Source organism: Anoplolepis gracilipes, chromosome 1, assembly GCF_047496725.1.
Source record: "Anoplolepis gracilipes chromosome 1, ASM4749672v1, whole genome shotgun sequence".
Classification (NCBI taxonomy): domain Eukaryota; kingdom Metazoa; phylum Arthropoda; class Insecta; order Hymenoptera; family Formicidae; genus Anoplolepis; species Anoplolepis gracilipes.
The window spans coordinates 23,464,233-23,485,163 of NC_132970.1; the positions used below are offsets into that span (position 1 = coordinate 23,464,233).

Consider the following 20,931-nt stretch of genomic DNA (forward strand, 5'->3'; position numbering starts at 1 on the left):
TATAAATACTTATACTCTTGATTATAAGTAATGTCTCTTAACAGAAAATTAAAAATAGAAAATTTAAAATTTTTTATAAAAACAACAATATGCAAACTATATTTTTATCGATTTTGTGCAAATATTTCTTATCTTAAGAGAAGCACTATTTCATTTTAAAGTTAAACTAGCATGACTAGCAAACTATTTGAGTCATTCGTTAATTACCAGGCATGACGAAAAATAAGAAGTATTACAGCAGCGTAATACTTCTCTTGTGTACATATATTTAGTAAATATATATTTATTAAATTTTTGTAAAATTATCTAATTATTTTAATTAATTCTTGTTTATGTTAATAGCATATGTTTTGTTGTAAAAAATGTAAATATTGATTTTACAACATATGAACGTAAACCCGAAATCGCAACTTTGCAGGAATGAGGAAAAACGGTTTAAAATTTACATTTGATACATAGAAGACTACGTCACACGTAAATATTCTGCATTTATTTCCATAATTATTAGACCAATTAGTACGCAACTCAGTAAGATACAAGGTGATCTAGAGCTTTTATATGCCTTAATAATTCATTTTTATAAAAAACGGAGATGAGTCTGTATATTACGAAATTCTTGATATGTATACATTTTTATAGGAAGTAACATTAATGCGAGTTTCGTTAGATAAAGAATCAGAACACGTTATTATTATCTGTCGATGATAATTCGATCTAAAGTTTCGCCGTGATAAGTCAAGGTCGAGGGAAAGATATTTTCTGAAGATTTCTCTTCCTTCGACAAGAGATTAAATTCGTCATATCGCGTGTATATCGACAAAGTTGGCAGAAATTTTTATTCAATAAATTAGAACACATTGTTTGCCGATATTTTGCTAAAACGCGAATTTGCCGAAAAAAAATTTCAAATTTCTCCTCTCTAACAAAAACACTAACAATAAATTATCAGATTTTTATAAAAACGAATAACGAAATCCGAATTCAAATTTAATATAAATTATTTTAATTATTTTAAATCCTCTGCCTGCTCCTTCTTTTCATAAGATTAACTTTTTATGAGATTAATTTTTAATAACTTATCCGTATGTAGTTTTTAGAGTATCATTTTTTATATTTCTACGTTTTAAATATCAATATCCGTAATCATCTCTACTAACTTGATATACATTGCACTTTATTCGTGTGCTCATGTCTATAATTGTGTCAGCGAAATTTCGTTACCTATATTGATTGTGTGCCGTTTCATTATCGTATATTTATCATCTTACTGTCAGATACAATGACGTATGCTCAAATACTTTACCGGATCGAACTGATTTGGTAAGGAATGTTACTGGCTAAAACCATATTGATGCGGGTAAATCCCTTTCTGCTTGCTCGACTGATCTTAATCCTATTCATGTATTTCCAGATATCAATCTTAATGCAGTTGCCGGCAGGACGATCAATTTAATCATCATATAGTTTCTAATACAGTTTAATTGCGCGTAAATGACGTCTAGTACAATTGCGAGTGTATTACATGTAATTTCCGCGTATGTAAGAAAGCATCAAGTATTATTGAGATGTCCTATCTTATAGTTTTTTTGCAAAAAATATAATACAACGTACGGTGTAGTTAAATAATTATCCTGCTTCGCAAAGCTTATTAAAAGAGACATTAATAAATAGAATCTGTTTATTATGAGTGTTGGAAAATTGTTAATAATACCATACAAAAGAAACGAAAAAAAAAAAGATTAATAATAAATTATTACACTACCGAAATAATATATAAAGATAATATTTACTTAAAACTGTAAGAAACACGTGCAGAGAGGAACATAAGACATGGGGTGTGTAAAGCATCTTAAAAATATCTTAAATTAGAAATGAGATCATCGTCTTTTCGAGAACAGTTGTAATTAGAAGACCGGTTAATAGAGTTTGAGAAGCATTTAACTTCACATATATTTCATGTGAGTCATATAATTCCGGAAATATAATTACACACGTACAGAGGGGGTTGAGTTGTATTAAAATGAAAGGGGAGGGGTGAAAAGAATTTGACAAATTGCCAATAACTTAAAATTCCAGTACGCAGCTGGCACAATACAAATATTGATTAGCAAATAGGTGTAAGTTATATATGTCATTTCAAAGATATGTGAGTGATTACCGTGTCGATTGCAAAAATCAAATGCTTAAAAACTGCAGTGGCGTGAAGAGAGTTCGGTCAAAGATACCAGGATGATTCACGACGTGTCCATCAAATCTAACCTTTCGGTAAAATTCTGTCACTCAGGGATCTTGGTATGAAATATATACTTTTTGCAGCTCCGGCTGTATATATTTCCATCTCTTGAATTTATTTTAGATTTACATACACATCACTGATGATATATATTGTACCTGTCCAATCCGTTGATCGACCGGTTGATCGCTGCCTGATTCTTCGTTGACAGACAAACGTGTAGAAGATTCAATGAGACTAGCTCTTATTTAATTTTGAATAGATAAAGCGCAGCCATCATATTAATTAAAAAAGAGTACAAAGTATTTTTGTAAATTTAAAAAAAAATTAATTACGATGCAATATCAGTATATCATTTTACTCGTTTTTGGTGTAACAAGTGCCTCGTCTTCTAAATCTAAAAAAAAAAAAAAAAGAAAATGTGATGAATGATGTGAATCAATGTATGTCCGTCGATCATGAAAGTCGATCACACTTTACTAAAGGGTGGGCAAGCCTGACGTATGAAAAGATTTCGGAACTTGGAATATAAGTCGAGAATGATGCAACTGATCATCCATCATTATCCGTCGAAATTCCTCGTGTCAATAAGGCAACAAAACTTTACTGAAAAGAAATATTATCGTTATATTGTCGTTTTCATATTTATTATAATTAACTAATTCATCACTCGATTATATCTTTTCTATAAACTATAACAGAATCTTCTAAAGTGAAGTTGGATTTAAAATTAAATCGTCCAAACATTTTTCAGGAATGTACGTTATGTGCAATTACACAATTTCATATTAAGCTATAAATCTTAAGTTTTTTTAAATTTCCGTGTAATTTGTCACGCATCGCGCTATTGCGGGGGAAAACCGCTGCCTGTCAAAATAGTTTGAAAATTTAAAGTATAAGCGTGCTTTGAGTAGGCACGTGATCTACCGGGAAAGCCAGTTATAGCTCGCGTTGCATCGCAATTGCGCGGAAATCTGAATTAACGATTCAGTTGCGAAATCGCGTCACACAATTTATTTCCGTGTATATGTATATATATATATATATATATATATATATATATATATGTACATATATATCCATTGAGATTAAAAATTCTCCGTAATTACTTCACTTTATTACACAACAATCATGATTTATATGATAAAATATCTCAAGAGTATCAATTTTAAAGATATTATCTTATACTAGAAGAACAAAAAATTTTTTTTTTAGTTTTGAAGAACAAAATGTGGCTAATGTATTATTAACAAATTTATTTTTAGTTGTAAAACAATTGTTAATATGTTAAAATAGCTAGTATCTATTTGTACACAGAGAGAAAAATTCCTGTAGATTTAATAAAATTTATGCTTGAAATAATCGAAAAAAGCTATTTATTTGAAGAAACTAATAAGATTATTTGATTTTTAAAATAACATGTATGATATAATATTGTTTAATTCAATAAAATAATATTTTTTTCAGTCAATAAAGATAATGTTTCATATGACATAATGTTGTTTGAATAAAATAAATAAATCCAAACAAATCGTTTTCTCTCTGTGTATGTTTATTAGTAAAATTCTAATATATTAGTTTATCCTGTATCTATTTGTGTAAAATCAAATATATTGAAAAAAAAGACAAAAATATTGCGCAAATTTGAAACAATTAGTGATAATTAATTATTTTATATGCGGTTTTGTCCGAATATGAGTGTTAGAGTATTAGCAAAATTTCTAGTTATATATCAAGGAGAGATATATAATTGAACAAAGTTTGTTTATTATCGATCGTGCCTCATGCACCATATTCCATTGCCATAATTGCGTCGCCTTAATCCAAGCTAAATTGCCTACTCTGCAATTACTAAGCCGATAAGCAGTAAAGCTAACGCGAGAATAGGTGAAAGTGTAATTAATGATAAAACATTTAAACTACAAGCGGTCGAAAGGTTTCGCAGCCAATATGATGAATCAGTTTCTGCAGCATCATTATCTTATCGATAATCAGAAATAACTAATACATAAAATATTGTGTGTTGCACAACGTACGTCCATATTATAAAAAAACAAATGTATTTTTAGAAAACATTTCCTCTGCATTGTGATTCGTTAGCAGGAAGCCGTTGATATAATGAATTCTTGCCTTATCTTTTGTATCGTGTCACTACATAGCAAACATGGAATAGCAGCTCATTCGCTTTACATCACATTACATCACATCTGTAACAATTAAGTCATAACAGCATTGTGTTGTTTTCATGCAAGTTGTATTTAGCCTTATTTGTGTTGAAGATTGTTTTCTTGTGATAATGAAATCATAATTCATTACCGTAATAAGTGCGATTCTGTGAATAAAGTTGATTATTTTACGTAAATTTTAATTACTTCCCGTTCATACAATTTTCCGTAGAAATTACTAACGCTTTTGCTGCAACAGAAATACAAAATAAATAGAAACAATTCTGTATTCTAAACAAATCAAAATTTACTTTGAGTCTCTTATTTCAAAATTATGAGAATAAATTTTCAGATTATATAAAAGGCACTATGCGATGATCTTTTTGATATACAGGGTGAGAAAAAAGTATGGAAATTCTGAAAATTTTCGAAAAATATAAGTTTTACAAAAAAATGTCTCAGACGAAAGTTGTATGGTTTCGAAAGGGACAAGATGATGTCATTGATTTGGCCTTGAATAGTCGCTTGAGGGTCACGTGGTCGCCTTCAATTTTTTAAATGGAACATCCTATTTTTAATTGCAGATTCTTGCAGCTTACCTCGAGAACTTTCCAAAACACTATAATAAAACTTCTTTTAGTTAAGAATTTCCTGAGATATTTTAAAGTTTGTTATGATATACTTTTTAATATAAAATATGAAATAAAATGAATAAATGTTGCCTTAGATTCTTTTTCTGTAAAATTTATGTTTTTCAAAATTTTTCAGGGTTGCTATACTTTTTTTCCTCACCTTGTATATGTATCAATTGTAGTATATAATAATTCGCGATTATAATTAATGATACATTTAGAAATTATCTTTAGTGCATTATAATAAAAAAATTTGCTTTAAAAAAAGGAATCTCGTTCAAACGGCATAATTTATATAATTAAAAATATTTATAATTTTTTTAAAAACGTTATAAACATATACATGAAATTTTCAATTCGAAAGCATAAAATATCGCTATGGCACGATTGCAATTAGGACAGGAAGTACGAGTAAACATTTACGAATCTCTTGCGGCATACACGTGGCCGCCGAGATATACTTACGCGTTTTATACGTTTTCGAGGGGATTCTAAATAAAGCATGCGAAATTCATTAGGTTAGTTCACGGTCCACCAGATGGTAATCCTCCGTGATGATGCATAAATACTTATGTCAATATACCACACATTCTGTCAAATATAATAATACGTATATACATAGAATTGATAAAACATCTTCTGTAATATAGTCTCGGCTGGACGCATAATAAAAAAAAACGAGAACACCCATGTAGCACATGTCTCTAAAAGACATTTAAAAACGATTTAAAGAACGCCTTATCATCCTTTAGACATCTTTTTAAGATGTCTTAGCCTTTTTGTGCTGTATGGGACATTTACGCAACAATATATTATTTCTCGCTTGAAAGAATAAATTTTCAACGTTTAACACCTTTTTTGATTTATTATATGTTGAAACAAACTTAACGTTACATGTGTATATGTATGCATGTAATATGCGAAATCTTATATACATTTTTCAAGAAACACTAAATAATAAATAAACATAATGTGTAAACAATATTTATCGAATTTTTATAGAATAATAGATAATATATATATTTATTTATTACACTACCGTTTGGAATAATGCATAATAATTTATATATAATAATTAATTAGAAAAAAGAGATTAATAAGTACACATTAGGGAGTTCATTAATGTGCATCAAATAAAGTTACTATAACATTAGTATAATTAATAATATTGACAGATAGTTCTCTCTCTCTCTCTCTCTCTCTCTCTGGTAAACTAGTTTATTTTTCAATATTATTCTAGAAATTAAAAACACTTATTATGTATAAAGCATAATTTCTAAATGTAAGATTAATTATTTTATTATTTAATTGAGAGACTTATAAAGGCACACAATCATAAAATAATAATCCAATTAATCATATCAGTTAATTCCGATCGAATGACGAATCGCTTTACAATTATATGTATCTGGTTTAATTATATTCAATAACTAGTCCATCTGTTTGACGGAATAATGAATTATATAATGACACTCTCTCTTCTTTATCTCTCTTTCTCTGTTCGTTTGCTCTCGTGTTGATTTGCCTCGCTTCTCGAAGCTAATTATTTATCGGTCATGCGATCAACGTGTCATGTATTATTCCAAATGGCGTGTCTGATATATTTCTCTGAATGTAACGTGTCTCTCGAGGTTGCAACTCATTAACTAAAACGTTGCGTACGCACCGAAGATAATACAGTCTATTAGCGCTCAATTTGTCGACTCGCATGCCATGTTGCACTCATACTAACAAGTTTATTACTATAATTTCAATGGCGCATACACACGGGACATATTAGAAAAGAATCGCGAGTCTTTTTTTTTTTGTATAATCTTATATCTATTTTTTATTTCTAATATTCCGTTGAATTAAATTTGATGACTTGCAATCAAAGACAAAAGAAAATCCAAACAACCTAAGAAAAAATGGATATAATAATGATATAATAATAGTATATGTTACATTTAGATTCGGAGAAGAATAAAAAGAAAAGTGTAACAATTGCAATATATTTCTGAAATCGAGAGGCGTACGACTCAAATTTGAGCGAATTTTAGAGCCTGAAGAACAGATAACGACCATTTAAGTCAATGATGTTTATTCGAACTTTTAATCGGCGATCCCTTTTCGATAAGAAAATTCAATATCTATTAGTACATATGTAATCTATATTAATCGGGACGAGACCAAGTGCGATCCTTGGACTGGAGAATAAAAGAGATTTAACAAGTAAAGATAATTTAATTAAAAAATTTATGTTTATTCATAATTGACGAGAGAACGAAATATTGCTTTAATTTAATATATATAATTATATATATATACATAATTTTATATTTTATAATAAATCAATTATTAAATTAATATGTATATGTGTATGTATTTGTTGTTTATTTCGCAGTGTTTATTACAATAGTACGAAGGTCATCAGTCAGAATTATATATTAATTATATTAAATGACATAACATTAAAATTTTAGAATTCTGATTGATGGTTACTCAGATAGCACAAATAATCCAAAAAGATTTCTTTTTGCATTCCAAATTTTTTTAATAAATTCTTTTTCCATCCCATTTCTGTTCTAAAACTTCAATTTAATCCTACAAGAAGTCATAAAGTCTACTTTTATGGAGTTTTTTTGAATTACCGGGAAGAAGATTTTTTTTTAATTCATTTGGAATAAATAATACTAATACATAAAAAATTTCAAAAAATAAATTCTTTTTTAATTCATAACGATCAGCTGTGTTGTAAGTGTGAGAAAGGTAAATAAACTCAGAATTTTTTGTTTAATAAAAACACTGGAAGTGAGAAACTAGATAAAATCAATGAAGATAAACGAATTAAAAGACCAAAAAATTTGCATTTGATTAATTTATGGCTAAGAAAATTTATTTAATTTTAATAAGAAAAGAATAGAAGAAATATTAAATTAACTTACTATGTGAATTAATTCTCTCGACATATGGAATGTTTTGATTGTTGGTGACTTGCGAGAACATAAGGTAACTGTTGACTTCATTGCACAGGATAAGGGTGAAGTCAGAGAATAAATTATGTCCTGAGGACCTAAACTGTACCGTGCTATACTGTCTTGAATCATATTACTGAATTATACTAAGTGTGTTCTTGCGAGTCTCCCTTTTTTATACTTTGTTTTTGAAGAAATTTTCCTCCAGTAATCTATCGATAATTCAGATATTTGTGATTGATTTGGACCGCGATTGCTCACGTTATTTTTTTAATCGATTCTTATGTAATTGATTTTGTTTTTTGATAGTCTCTTTCAATAGTTTGATTATCCATCTTCCTTTTGTCTTCTGCTGACAAGTTTGATTTAGATTAAATACTATTGTTGATTTTCTATATTACGTTTTCTATTTGTTTGAAGTTATATCAGAAAAACTTCTCTTGATCTCTCTCTCTCTCTCTCTCTCTCTCTCTCTCTCTCTCTCTCTCTCTCTTCTCAATTACTCATTGATATGACTGATTTGATTATGAACGTTGATTATGAAGGGTGTTACGAAAGTTATGCGTCGCAGACAGTTTTGTTTACTATAGCTAGCTTTTTTTTATCTTTTATCATTAGTCAGACGATCACTATCATAATTAATTGTAAACGGAAAAAAAGGAATGGTAAAATTAGTCAAACAATAATAATGATATAATAATAAGGTAACTAAATGTAGATGTACGTACATAATTACATATACAGGGTGTTCGACAACAGGTGGGACAAAATTTAAAGGATGATTCTACATGATAAAATAAGACAAAAATCAAGAATAACAAAATTGCGGTAGAGTCTTCGTTTTTTAGTTATAAATATTTGAAAATTTGCATGAAAGGTGCCCAAAGCATGGCAATCCGCAAAATTTTTGGCATGCGTATAGGCTACATCGACTGAATCGTTCTCAAAATACTCTGTGACGCAAAAGTATGCAGCGAATTGCCGAGTTTTAGATTTTATCTTTTACCCAAACTTTCAAATATTTATAACTAAAAAACGAAGCCACCATAATAATTTTGTTATTTTTGATTTTTGTCTTATTTTATCATGTAGAATTACTCCTTAAATTTTGTCTCATCTGTTGTCGAACATCCTGTATATGTATAAAAAGATCTGATAGCATGTATATATAATGTATGATCATATATAGTAGTATCAGTTTATGGTCAAAATTTGTAAAAGAAATTGTATGAGAGCAGTTTAGCTTTATATTTTTGAACTAATATAAAACTTAATCGTCTAAAATGCAGGAAACTTTATGAAAATACAATTTTTTTTACAGAAAAGTTCCGTTTCGCGGCAAATATTTTCTAATAGACGAATAGTATCTCGAATAATAGAAATCTTTTTTTATTGATATTGTCGAGAGAAATTGATAAAGACAGAGAAGAAAGAGAGGAAAACTGCTCATTTTTATTGAAATTTAATATTTTTATTCTATGCTCTATAAGTTCACGCTGTGTTTCCAAATTTTTTCATTATTCGCTGTAACATCTCACATACATATATTTTTCTTCTCTTATCGAAAGAATTTAATAAGTGAATAGAGTAAATACGAATATAGATATATTTAACAATGGTCGAATTTTTAATAGACACACACATACACATACATATGTACAGGGTTGGGAAGTAACGCGTTATTTGTAACGTCGTTACTTTTTTTTTAGTAACGAAGTGATAACAGCGTTACTATTTTTTTTCTGTAACTGTAGCGGTAACATAGTTACATTTTTTTAGTAACGGTAACGAATTTAACAGTTACTTTTATCGTTACTTTTTATATCTGGAACCTATTTCCTATTTATGACATATTTTCTATTTTCATATATTCAATCTTCAATTATCAACAGATATTCATATTATAAATTTAAAATTATTATATTAAAGGTTTTAACAAAGATTATAAGAATACAAAAAATATATCACGTGTATTTGATTATATTTATAAACTTAATGCAAACCAAAATTTTTTTATTTATACTGTGCGTGTTTTAAAATTTTTTCCTTGTTATGGTTTTACAAATTTAAAATAAAAAATTTATTGATATAGATATTTTATTAATATTTTAATTATTAATTTTTTTAATAAAATATATTACAAAAGTATATTTTTATTTAATTTTTGATCTCGTTTTAACATTAAAAAAATAACGAATGGTTACTTTTTAAGTAACGATAACGATAATTAGTTACTATTTTGACTCGGTAACGAATAACGGTAGCTAGTTACTTTTTAAAAGCAACTTTCCCATCCCTGCACATGTATATATACATATGCATACATATCTCGGGAACATTTGAAAATGTTACAAGCTATTATTTCACACGCATTGCAGTAAAAAATGTTTCAGATAATAGTTCTTTGGGCAAAATTTCTGGCGGAAAAATATGATAGAGATATTAATTTACATCTTGGATGTAAGTGCCAAGAACATGTAAAGATCAACTTAGTTTTTTAAATGGAATTAATCTAACTTGTTTTTATAGATTAAGCCTAAAAATATAAAGATAGACAGATTTGTACATTTTTCTTTCAGGCAAATTTAAGCCTTAAACTATCATTTTTCGACGCAATATAAACTTATATAATCACATCTTTATAAGAATATTCGGCTAAATCTGATTATATAATATATGTATGAAAAGATCTAACTGAATATGATTATAAAAAGATAAGATCATATCATGTCGAATTTCGGATATTATTATACATGGTCAGATTATATTACGTCAACGAATTATCACGCATGCCAAGTTCATTCATCAACTTTTAATTACATGTCATTTTTAATTACATGTAAACAAATCATATTATGGTCAGATTGCGCCAAATTTTAAATTTAAATACACATATATATGATCATATATAATTATATAAGTCCATTTTTTCTCGGAAATTTATTTCTACACATGTTTATGCGATTTTTTTCTCTAGTAAAATAATACAAAACTTCTCTCTGATCTGTTTGACAGAAAAATACTGTATAATATCTATTTAGCGTGAAAAACATTCTTTCAAGCTGATAAGTCAAAGCTCCTCTGTGTCAATTTTTCGCTCGCACTTTTATTACGCTAATACAATGTTTCAACAAATGACTTTATTATCCCGTTAATACGATGCTCACTATTGACATTGACGATGGTCTTAACTTAAAGGTCCTCAAGCTTTGCCGCTGGGTTTAATATCCGGATTTGTTTTTTTTGCCGCAAATATTGTTATCACAAATGTCGAGTTTGTTAATCATCTTTATGGAATTATAATGAGATCACATACGTATGAAATCTATCTATACATCAATTTACCCTAAAATCATTTATAAAATAAATAGTATAGGTATATAGAGATATTAATCTAGATTTAAAGAAGATCTCTACAGAAACTTGGTAACCCTTTGCATGACATGATACACGTGTGAATAACTTGGCTGTATTTTCGACTTAAATGAAATGACAACTTATACAATCCGTCTAGACATTATTCTGAATGCAATCCGTCTAGACATTATCCTGAATTCCGCGTATGATTGAGCGGAAATTGAATCTACCATGTTCTCTAAAGCGCTTATCATCGTTGACCTCGAGCACGTGTGTCAGTCATCTAAATTATTATATATCCCGAGGAAAATCCGTAGTAAACCGTGAGAAGGTAGCAAGACGGCTGCGAGAAGGAGATATACACGTGCTCGAGGCACGAACTCGTGTGTGGAAAATCGATTGACACACCTACGATTAAATAACAAAGGGGGTAATCTTTTCAATGAGGCCAAGTGCCATTTTGCTTCTTGCTTAGCTCTGTCGACCCTGGTGGGTGGGTATTGCGATCGATTCCACGAACTTCTGCCTGTAATTGATGTCCCCGCAAAGGTAATAAATATTCGTGTTTTTATCGTTGCTGTCTGAACTTCTCTGGAACGATAACGTTTACGGTGACATTAGTTTACCGATGCGTAACCTTATTCTCTCAAAGGACTGTATTGACTTTCATATGGACGTAAAATATGTCTAATTAAAATCTTAAGTAATGGTTTTTGCAGTTCATATCTATATCCTAAGATATATAGATCACTATCTACATTACCTATTTTTTTTATCGATATCAGATTATAAATGTTTTTACACAGAACAACCTTCTCTGCAACATATCTAAATAATGATAAAATCAGTGAATTTATTTAAAATATACAAAAGATTCCTATGTTTATTTATTTTTTTTCGTATAAAAACATATTTGTTCACGAAAAATTCAAATCTGAATAAAAAAGAAGAAGAAAAAGAAACTCAAACAAAATAAATAAAAGGTCTCGCAATTCACTCTAGACTGTCATACCAGACAGTGCAATTATTCGAGACAAAAAAGATCATTTGAAGAGAACTGTTATAACTACAGACGCGTAGTCAGCAGTCAGGTGATCGATTTTACATTTCGGTTCTGAGAAATCTTCATCTACGACTGGAAAACTCGAGTCTTCGCACACAAGCCTTCGTTTTTTTTTTTTTATTCTCTGCAAACAATGATTGTTCGAATGTGCGCAACTGACATAGGCGCGAACGAGCCCGGACATCTCGAGATCCAACAGCCACGATCCAGTTAAAGCCAGTCGGATCCAGCCGATCTGGTAGACCACCTGGAATGTCACACGGCTTCGAATTCTAAAGCGTCTCATCCTCGCACGTACAAAATGCAGTATACCAAGGATAATGGACTGAATGCGCTTGAAATAATGATAAAGGAAGAATTAAAGTTAATTTCAGAGTACGAGAGTACAGAATAAAGTGTCTTGTCTATGCAAGACGGTTAAAGTGACAATAGAGCCTTTAGGTGTATGTGATAAGTCAGTTTATGACACACCAACGTCTGTCTCTCGTTAACTCGTTTATTGGCTTCTTTACTTCTTTCTCATTTACATATGCATATACATTGTAAGCAAACGCTAATATTTTTATGCTTATTTTGCGCTTCTATCCTAGAATATAATGCAGGGAATTCAATAAAGTGTATAATAGGATTTTGAAATTAATGTCAGTCGAATTCAACCGATCTGGTAGATCACCTGATGAATGTCATACGGTTTCGAATTCTAAAGTTTTTCGTCCTTGCACATACGAAATGCAGCCAGTACCAAGGATAATGGACCAAGGATAATGGACTAAATGCGCTTGAAATAACGATAAAGGAAGAATTAAAATTAATTTTAGACGATAGTGCAAAATAAAGTGTAATAGGATTTTGAAATTAATGGGTCAAAATGGGTAGTTGAAGGCTGAAACTAAAACACAAATTTTATTCAGATTGAAATATACGAAATAATTTCTGAAATACTAAGATTATAATTTTGTCAACATTAATTTCTCACTTATCTCTTACAATTAATTAGTAAGAAAAAATTATTTTCAAAAAATATCTTTTTCTTATGTAATAATATTTCAAATAAAGATTATATACAGTATAAAGATGGAAATCAAAAGATTTATTGACATAATATTAATTAATTTAATAAACTTGATTTATATGACACAATTAATTTTTTGGTATCAATCCGCTACGATCTGTTTCGAATATTTTATGAGACATTTTTTCATATCTTGCACGTGTCGTATTCGTGATTTTTTTTCTTGAAATACTTTAAGAAAAAAGGCGTGGAAGGCTTCGAACGTCACAAGGAGTATACCGAATGGGGCCAAACTCTGCTGCGAAGAAAGAATTATAGCCGATCGATAGAGCAACACGTGGTTCAGGCGTACTAAAGTTTACCATAGGGATAAAAAAGACGAAGCTTAATCCCGTAAGACTTATTGTTAGGCAATTGTCAGGAATACTGTTTCTAAGCGTTTGCGTATCGCTTCAAGTTATATTATATGTATATAAAATTATTTTTATTGCGTTTATAATACTGTTAGAATTCGACATCTTCCTCGTTGATTTTTTCGCATTTTAAATTTAAAATATAATTTCACGCGAAATTAAGTCTTGAGAACAATGGCGGCAAATGATTAAAAATTCATAATTTTATATTAAAAAGATCTTAAATTTTATAATATATTATATATGTATATATTCATTATTTTTTACGATATAGAATTTTAACTGATTTAATATAATTTCTGATTTGGAATCTCAAGGCCGACTATCATTTTAGTTCTTCGGAAAATATAAACTGCATTTTTCTTGAAAAATAGAAAGAAAAGAATTAATTAAAGAAGTATATATGTTTAAATAATAAAAAAAAATTAATTACTGTCATTTTAACGTACAAGTTAATAAATGTTGCAACAACCGCATCTCTCGCATTAGCGATTCTATATATAAACGCCGAATGTACTTCACGCATTATCATCTTCTGCTACGTCTTCTACATTTTTATGCCCTTCCTCATATCTGGTAATAAATACTGTCAGCTCATATTTAGAATGTACATTATCGCAGATAAAAATAATACGTTAACTATATGTACACGTTTTGTAAACAATCGTTAAAAATACGTATATCATCAGACTTCTTTATATGTATGATATATGTATGTAAATATATATGTAAATATATATGTAAATACAATAATCAATTTTGTAATATATAACAAAAGTGAAAAATAATATAATATTTTGATAAATATTTAATGAATAAATTAATATACTTTTTACGCGATATAAAACAAACATAATCATAAAATACTGATAGATGAATTGATGGATGAAAAAATATTAAATAAAAGTATAAAAATATGGCAAACGAAAATATATGTACGCATATTACATAGTTTTTGAGAAAATATATCTCGAAATAAAAATAAATCATCTTTCGATGAAAAGAGTGCAAAGGAATAGTTCACATATCTGCGATACTTATTTATTTTCCGAGACAATGGTTTAATTGCATTTTTTTGGTACTTAATAATTACAACTTTGTATTAAGTTTATTTAGAAAAATATTAATTATATATAATATAATTCAAATATATATGTTACATAAATTTAAGTATTTATCCAATAGTTACGTAGAGTTAATTGAAAAATATGTGTGATAAAGAGGAACTTATAGATTTTTATTTAATAGTTTCCAATCTCTTCATTGACCCATACGTGAAAGTAAATATTATAGAAATATTGAAAAAGTATTTTTTCCGTTCTCTTTCTTATTCTATTCGTATCTTTCATAAGATATTCGAAAAAAGTATTGTATTTCAAATCAGTTTTTTTTTTTTTTTTTTGGCAAAGAAGACCAATGGAACTTTGATGTTTGAGAAATCTTCTTGAAATCTTTTTTCTAACAATCAATGATGAAATGTAACATAATCTTTATTATTTGCATATATGCGATGTTTTTATCAAATCATATAAGAAATTTATAAAGTTATAAACATTAAAATAATAATTTATTACTTACAGTAATCTTTCAATATCAAAGGTAGTAGAAAAAAAAACGATTGTTAAGAAACTCTTTGAATTTGATAATCCGGTATTCCGAGTTAATAATAAATATATGACCTAAATAATTATATTAACAATATGAAATAAATTGCGCTGAGAAATGCATATTAATGCTGCGGGACATAAATAAAATTCTTTTTATTATACCACAATATTACTTGCAAAGATTTAAAATTTATAATACTTTTTTGTATTTACAAATACTTTAATGAAAAAGATTTTAAAATGTAGAATTTTTTCTCTTATTACGAATTAACATAGATGTAATTTAATTTATAATTTAATCTTATTTTTATAAAAAGATTTGTTTGCGTGTTGCCTCTATTCGACATATTATATATGTCGAATGTATAGAAAAATCATAATAAATTATTATGATTTTAATCTAATCTATTTAATGTCTGCATAGGATCTTTTACAGTTTAAATCCGAAGTGTAAAATCATAATGAATGTTTTTTTATTCATTTTCAGTTCTAAAGAACAATGAACGATGGATTAAATTTATTCACTGAAAAAAATTTCTAATCTCACAAAAGATTGAACTTCTTTGACAAACTTTACGAGGCAATCTGTATAGTATTTTTCAGAAGTTTACGTTATATACATACGTGGAAATCTCAAAGCTTTACATATTTAACATCTATATATATATATATATGTGTGTGTGTGTGTGTATGTGTGCGCGCATATGTATGCTAAAATAAAACGTTACCTCTAGTTGGACATTTTATTATTAAGATAATAATGATACCATATCATGTAACAAACTTATCGACTGATTATATTTTGTTTGTATATTCGAAGACATGAACTTATATAGCTTTCGAATTTGACTTAGCTTGGTATATATTAATAAATATCTTTCCTACACAAGATTGATATGATGCTGACATTTTTTTCTCTATACACATAATATTATATTTAATTATATATATTTTACGTATATATATATATATATATATATAATTATGGTCCAAGATATGTATATTCTCAAAGATTGGCTATCAGATAATATCACTTGTAAGAATATCTTTCGTAATGTGTTCTTCGGCTCTAGAGATAATATGTTAGCCTGTAATTTTTTTTATATTTCTATAATGCTAAAAATCTATCAATATTGAAACGTTATATTGGAACTATTACTATTTTCTTTTTACTTTGACATTAATCGTTAAAATTGCAATTGCGAATAACATTGCAGATATACGGCCGTTATAAATATAATTAACAATAGTATTTAATTATCTAAGATAATTGATGTTTATTTAATAGCAATTATTATTCCAGTAATAATAATAGAACAATTACGATTATATTATTTATACACAGTTCTTCATTTAATATAAAAGACATAAATACATCTCTATAAATTTGACATACGATATTCCATCACTCTATAGAGATTAACTGTGATGTTTACTGTGATATTAAAAATTATATCATTGTGTATATTCTTTTGAGAGGACATTCACAGTGATTGATCATGGAAACGTACGATATGGATACGTATAGAGCTAAACACGTTGCTATCCATAAAAGATATCCATCTATTAAGTCAAATATTGGCATAATAAAATTATAACTGTTTATATAAAACATTTCAAAAATTTTTTTATCATAGAGTTAATAAAACTAAAATATTGATACAATAAATAGTCGATAAATAAAATTTATAGATCACCAAAATTAGTTGTATAACAATTTACTTATATTCGAGAAAACGCATTAAAATCAAATTTACTGTTTACTTCAGTTATTAAGAAAGATCATAATGTTATCTTTATAAAGATATACTATGACTAATATATATGTGTATGTATAATATATATGTATAATTATGTACTAACTACTTTAAATACACACTTGGTACATTGCACATTGTGGACGGACATTTGTTTCCAGTCCGTACAATTAGGCTTGCAAGAAAAGAACACGAGTACTTCTTGTTCTAAAAATCATAATTAACGATTATTTATATTATATGTATAAATAAAATCTCTTAAATGAGTCGATTAACACAATTGTCGAAATAATCGTTGACACTCTACATATTTACAATTATAGAGAGCAACACATACACACATACAGCTCACGAATTGGAACATACTCTGTACAATAACAATAACAATAACAATAATAACAAAAAATAGCTATTGGTTTGAAAAAAATACCTATTGATTTGAAAAAGAAAATCAAAATCATCGCTTGCGATGTCTGAATATTATTACAAAAAAGTAGTAATTGTTGTGTAATCAAGGATGATTATTACATAAGCGATCATGCCATGTACACACGCACATAAGTTTTCATGCTTGATATATATTACTTTAAAATATTCCTAAATTTTCTTTCAACGCGTTTGATCGCAACACATCTACATATTATATGAGATTACTAGAAAATAAAAAAAAAGCATTAATCTCAATATTAAAGGTTCAATCAAAGTCAGTTGTGGTTTTCGATATTCCATGAACATTACGAGTAACACTTGATTAATATCGATATAAAATCATAATTTTGGGAATATCCAAAAAATATGGCCGTTACTTGAAGAAAAAGATTCCTCTTTTTGAACATTAATTAGTAGAAGAGTTAATTTAGATTATTTATTTTTATAAGTAGATTGTAATTCATAAAATGTCACAATACACAAATTCAATACATTTTAAATTACTATAATAATATATAGACAACATGTAGATTGTTTCACGTAAATCTACACGACTATAAAACCCTCTGTTTTTGACAAGAACAGAAATATTGTTGGATATCCCCAAAATTTGCAGAAATTTCGGCAGAATAAGTAGTGAAACGAATTGCGCTGATGATAGACTTACACAAGTAATGCATACATATCACAAATTAATTTCACTTCGCTACTTTAGGTAACATTTAGTTCTTTGCAAGTCCAGTTTGTCGCTACACGTACAACAGTCAGTATTCTAATAAAATACACATCCACCCTGTTTTATATATTTTATAATATTTCGTGATCACTATTTCATTTTATAGCTCTCGCACATTTGGCAAAGTCTTCGTTTTCTCTTTTCTTAAGAATCTCCGAGATATTAGGATGCCTTCGACCTTAAATTAGGCGACATATTTGACATATCTTGACATTTATTTTTCAACCAGCGGCCAATTCGTGTACTTTTTTATTATTAGCACGTGAAATTTTTCACATAAATTGAAATTTTTCGATTTCACATAACATGCACACATTATTCGCTAATCAGACATTCTAATTGAAATCCAGTTCCCTCGGGTATCGTCCTGAGTATACTTCACGTCGATTCCAACACGCCACCGGCGAGTTTCGTCGCGTACAGATTTAGTGCCTAAAAATGAAAATTTTATTTTACATTAAAATGCAACGACGTCATGAGAATTCTGGTCATGCATATAAATTACCTCATCTTTCGGTAACTAATGTATATATATGCTAAAGCTAACGAGACTACTTAATTTTGCATAAATTTTGTGCAGCTATTGATTTTTGGAGTTTTTAATTAATTCATTTTTGTGCTTATGTCAATTTTCCCAAAGATAATTGTATTTTTTTTCTACGCTGAAAAAAAAAATGTTGAATCAACATCATCGTAATTGAAATTTATTTTATATCAATACGTGGCGTATTAATTTGATGAATAAAGTTTTTGAATTAATAAAATGAATTTCAACTACGACGATGTTGATTCAACATTATTTTTTTTCAGTATATAAACCCTCATTTCTTGATATTTTATTATAAAATATAATTGTATCGTTACAAAAGATGTGCAAGAGATACGAATAACAAGAAGCGCAGTTATCAAAAATAATAATAACTATTGCCTGATAAATATAAACAACCGTTGTCAAGCTATTAATGTAACGCATGGATAATCAATCTTACAAATATATATTAAATTCAAAATTCTTAACACTTGCATATTCTATAATTTTAACTAGATATATATAATCTATCCAATTTTCTTAAAAACTAATTTTTAATAGAAATATTCTTTTCTATTTTTTAAATATTTTTCCAAAAATAATTTTAGAAAAGTTTTTTTTATATTTTTACAAAAGTATATTGAATTCAAAATTCTTAATATTTATATATTCTATAATTTTAACTAGATATATATTCTATCCAATTTTCTTATTTCTAATAGAAACATTTTTTTCTATTTTTTCTATTATATTAAATAAATTCCTATACTTATTTTTGAGAGAAACAACTCTTTTAATAAACAATAACTTTATGAATTTTACTTTGACAGATACTGGTCTATCGCAAATAGACTCGAACATGACCAATCACCTTGTATATGAAAGCGTATTGCTCCTTGGTTTGAACTGCGCCAGCACGGTCTCTCCTGATGGTGTAAACGACCCTTGGAACATCCACGGTCCTCGTAATCTCGTATTGTCTAATTCCTAGGTCGAGGGCTATTAGCGTGCCGGTGCGTCCTGTGCCAGGACTGCAATGGACCACGATGGGCCCGGGACCGCCACGCTGAAGTGCTCTTGCTTCGAGGAGCACCGCTATTAGGCCTGTGCCGTCCGATTGGACGCCACTCACCGGCCAAAGGTACCAAATATGGAACACCTCTCGGAACGTATTGTTCTCCAGGTTCTGCAATTTAATTAATTTCTTAATATCGCTGTTAAATATATGCAGCCGCACTACTATTGAAGTTATCGATACTTGGACGCTACGATTCGCATGTAAATCTCTTGGTGTTAGATTCTGAATTTCGAGAAACGCTATTTCTAATTGGTATTTAATTAATCAGTTCGAAGCGAATAAAAATAATGGAATAATTAACCCTCAAACTAAACACGTGGGTTTTTCGTGTCCGTCCCATTTTTAATCCATTGTTTTAAAAAAATATTAATAAAATCTCGAGGTTGAAAACTTATCCAAAAAACAGTTTGTGTTAAAAGGGACTTATAACTGAAAAGACAATTTAAACAGTTCATTTAGTGCAAAGTACTGGCGAATCTAAATCTGAAGCGGACACAAATGACCCACGTATTCACTTTATGTATATTAAATAAAAAAAGGTGAATAAGTAAATTTTTTTTAAAATATTGTTCTTTTGCTGCTAATCGTTTTTAAATCATAAACACATGATATGTTTAAATTGTTCTGCCAATCTTTAATTTCTATTGCTTTAATTTTTATTGTGTTCATTTATTTTCATGCTAAAAGTATCTTTTGTTAATGATAACGAGCAACAAACAGGAGTTGTATGTAATAGTCAATTTTTATACTGTAGAGTGTAATATAAATTACATTTTGTTTTCACTTTTCTTCCAAATAAATTACCTCAAGATTAAACAAAAATTTTTTTTCAGAAAAAACACATTTTTTTACACCTGAAAATTACCCATTTTCGATCATTCAAATAATTATATTTTTTTAAAGCCGTAGACATATAGTATTTTTTTTCGTAAATTTTGAACTTTAAACTAAAAATTTCTGGAAGCC

General features: G+C 28.3%; 2 protein-coding genes across 3 annotated transcripts in view; both read right to left on the reverse strand.

Moving 5' to 3' along the window:
- Positions 1-8,122, reverse strand: part of Nkcc (sodium potassium chloride cotransporter) — a 29,584-nt gene extending 21,462 nt beyond the window's left edge. Inside the window, exon 1 of the mRNA XM_072901314.1 lies at positions 7,955-8,122. The gene's annotated coding sequence lies outside the window, so the exon portion shown is untranslated. The remainder of the gene's footprint in view (positions 1-7,954) is intronic.
- A 7,607-nt stretch (positions 8,123-15,729) lies between these two features.
- Positions 15,730-20,931, reverse strand: part of LOC140670585 (uncharacterized) — a 59,515-nt gene continuing 54,313 nt past the window's right edge. For both annotated transcript variants that reach the window (XM_072901274.1, XM_072901267.1), the window contains exons 9-10: positions 19,759-20,073; positions 15,730-18,790 (exon numbers count right to left, since the gene is read on the reverse strand). In XM_072901274.1, the coding sequence (XP_072757375.1) occupies positions 18,737-18,790; positions 19,759-20,073 (369 nt within the window). In that variant the 3' untranslated portion in view covers positions 15,730-18,736. The remainder of the gene's footprint in view (positions 18,791-19,758; positions 20,074-20,931) is intronic.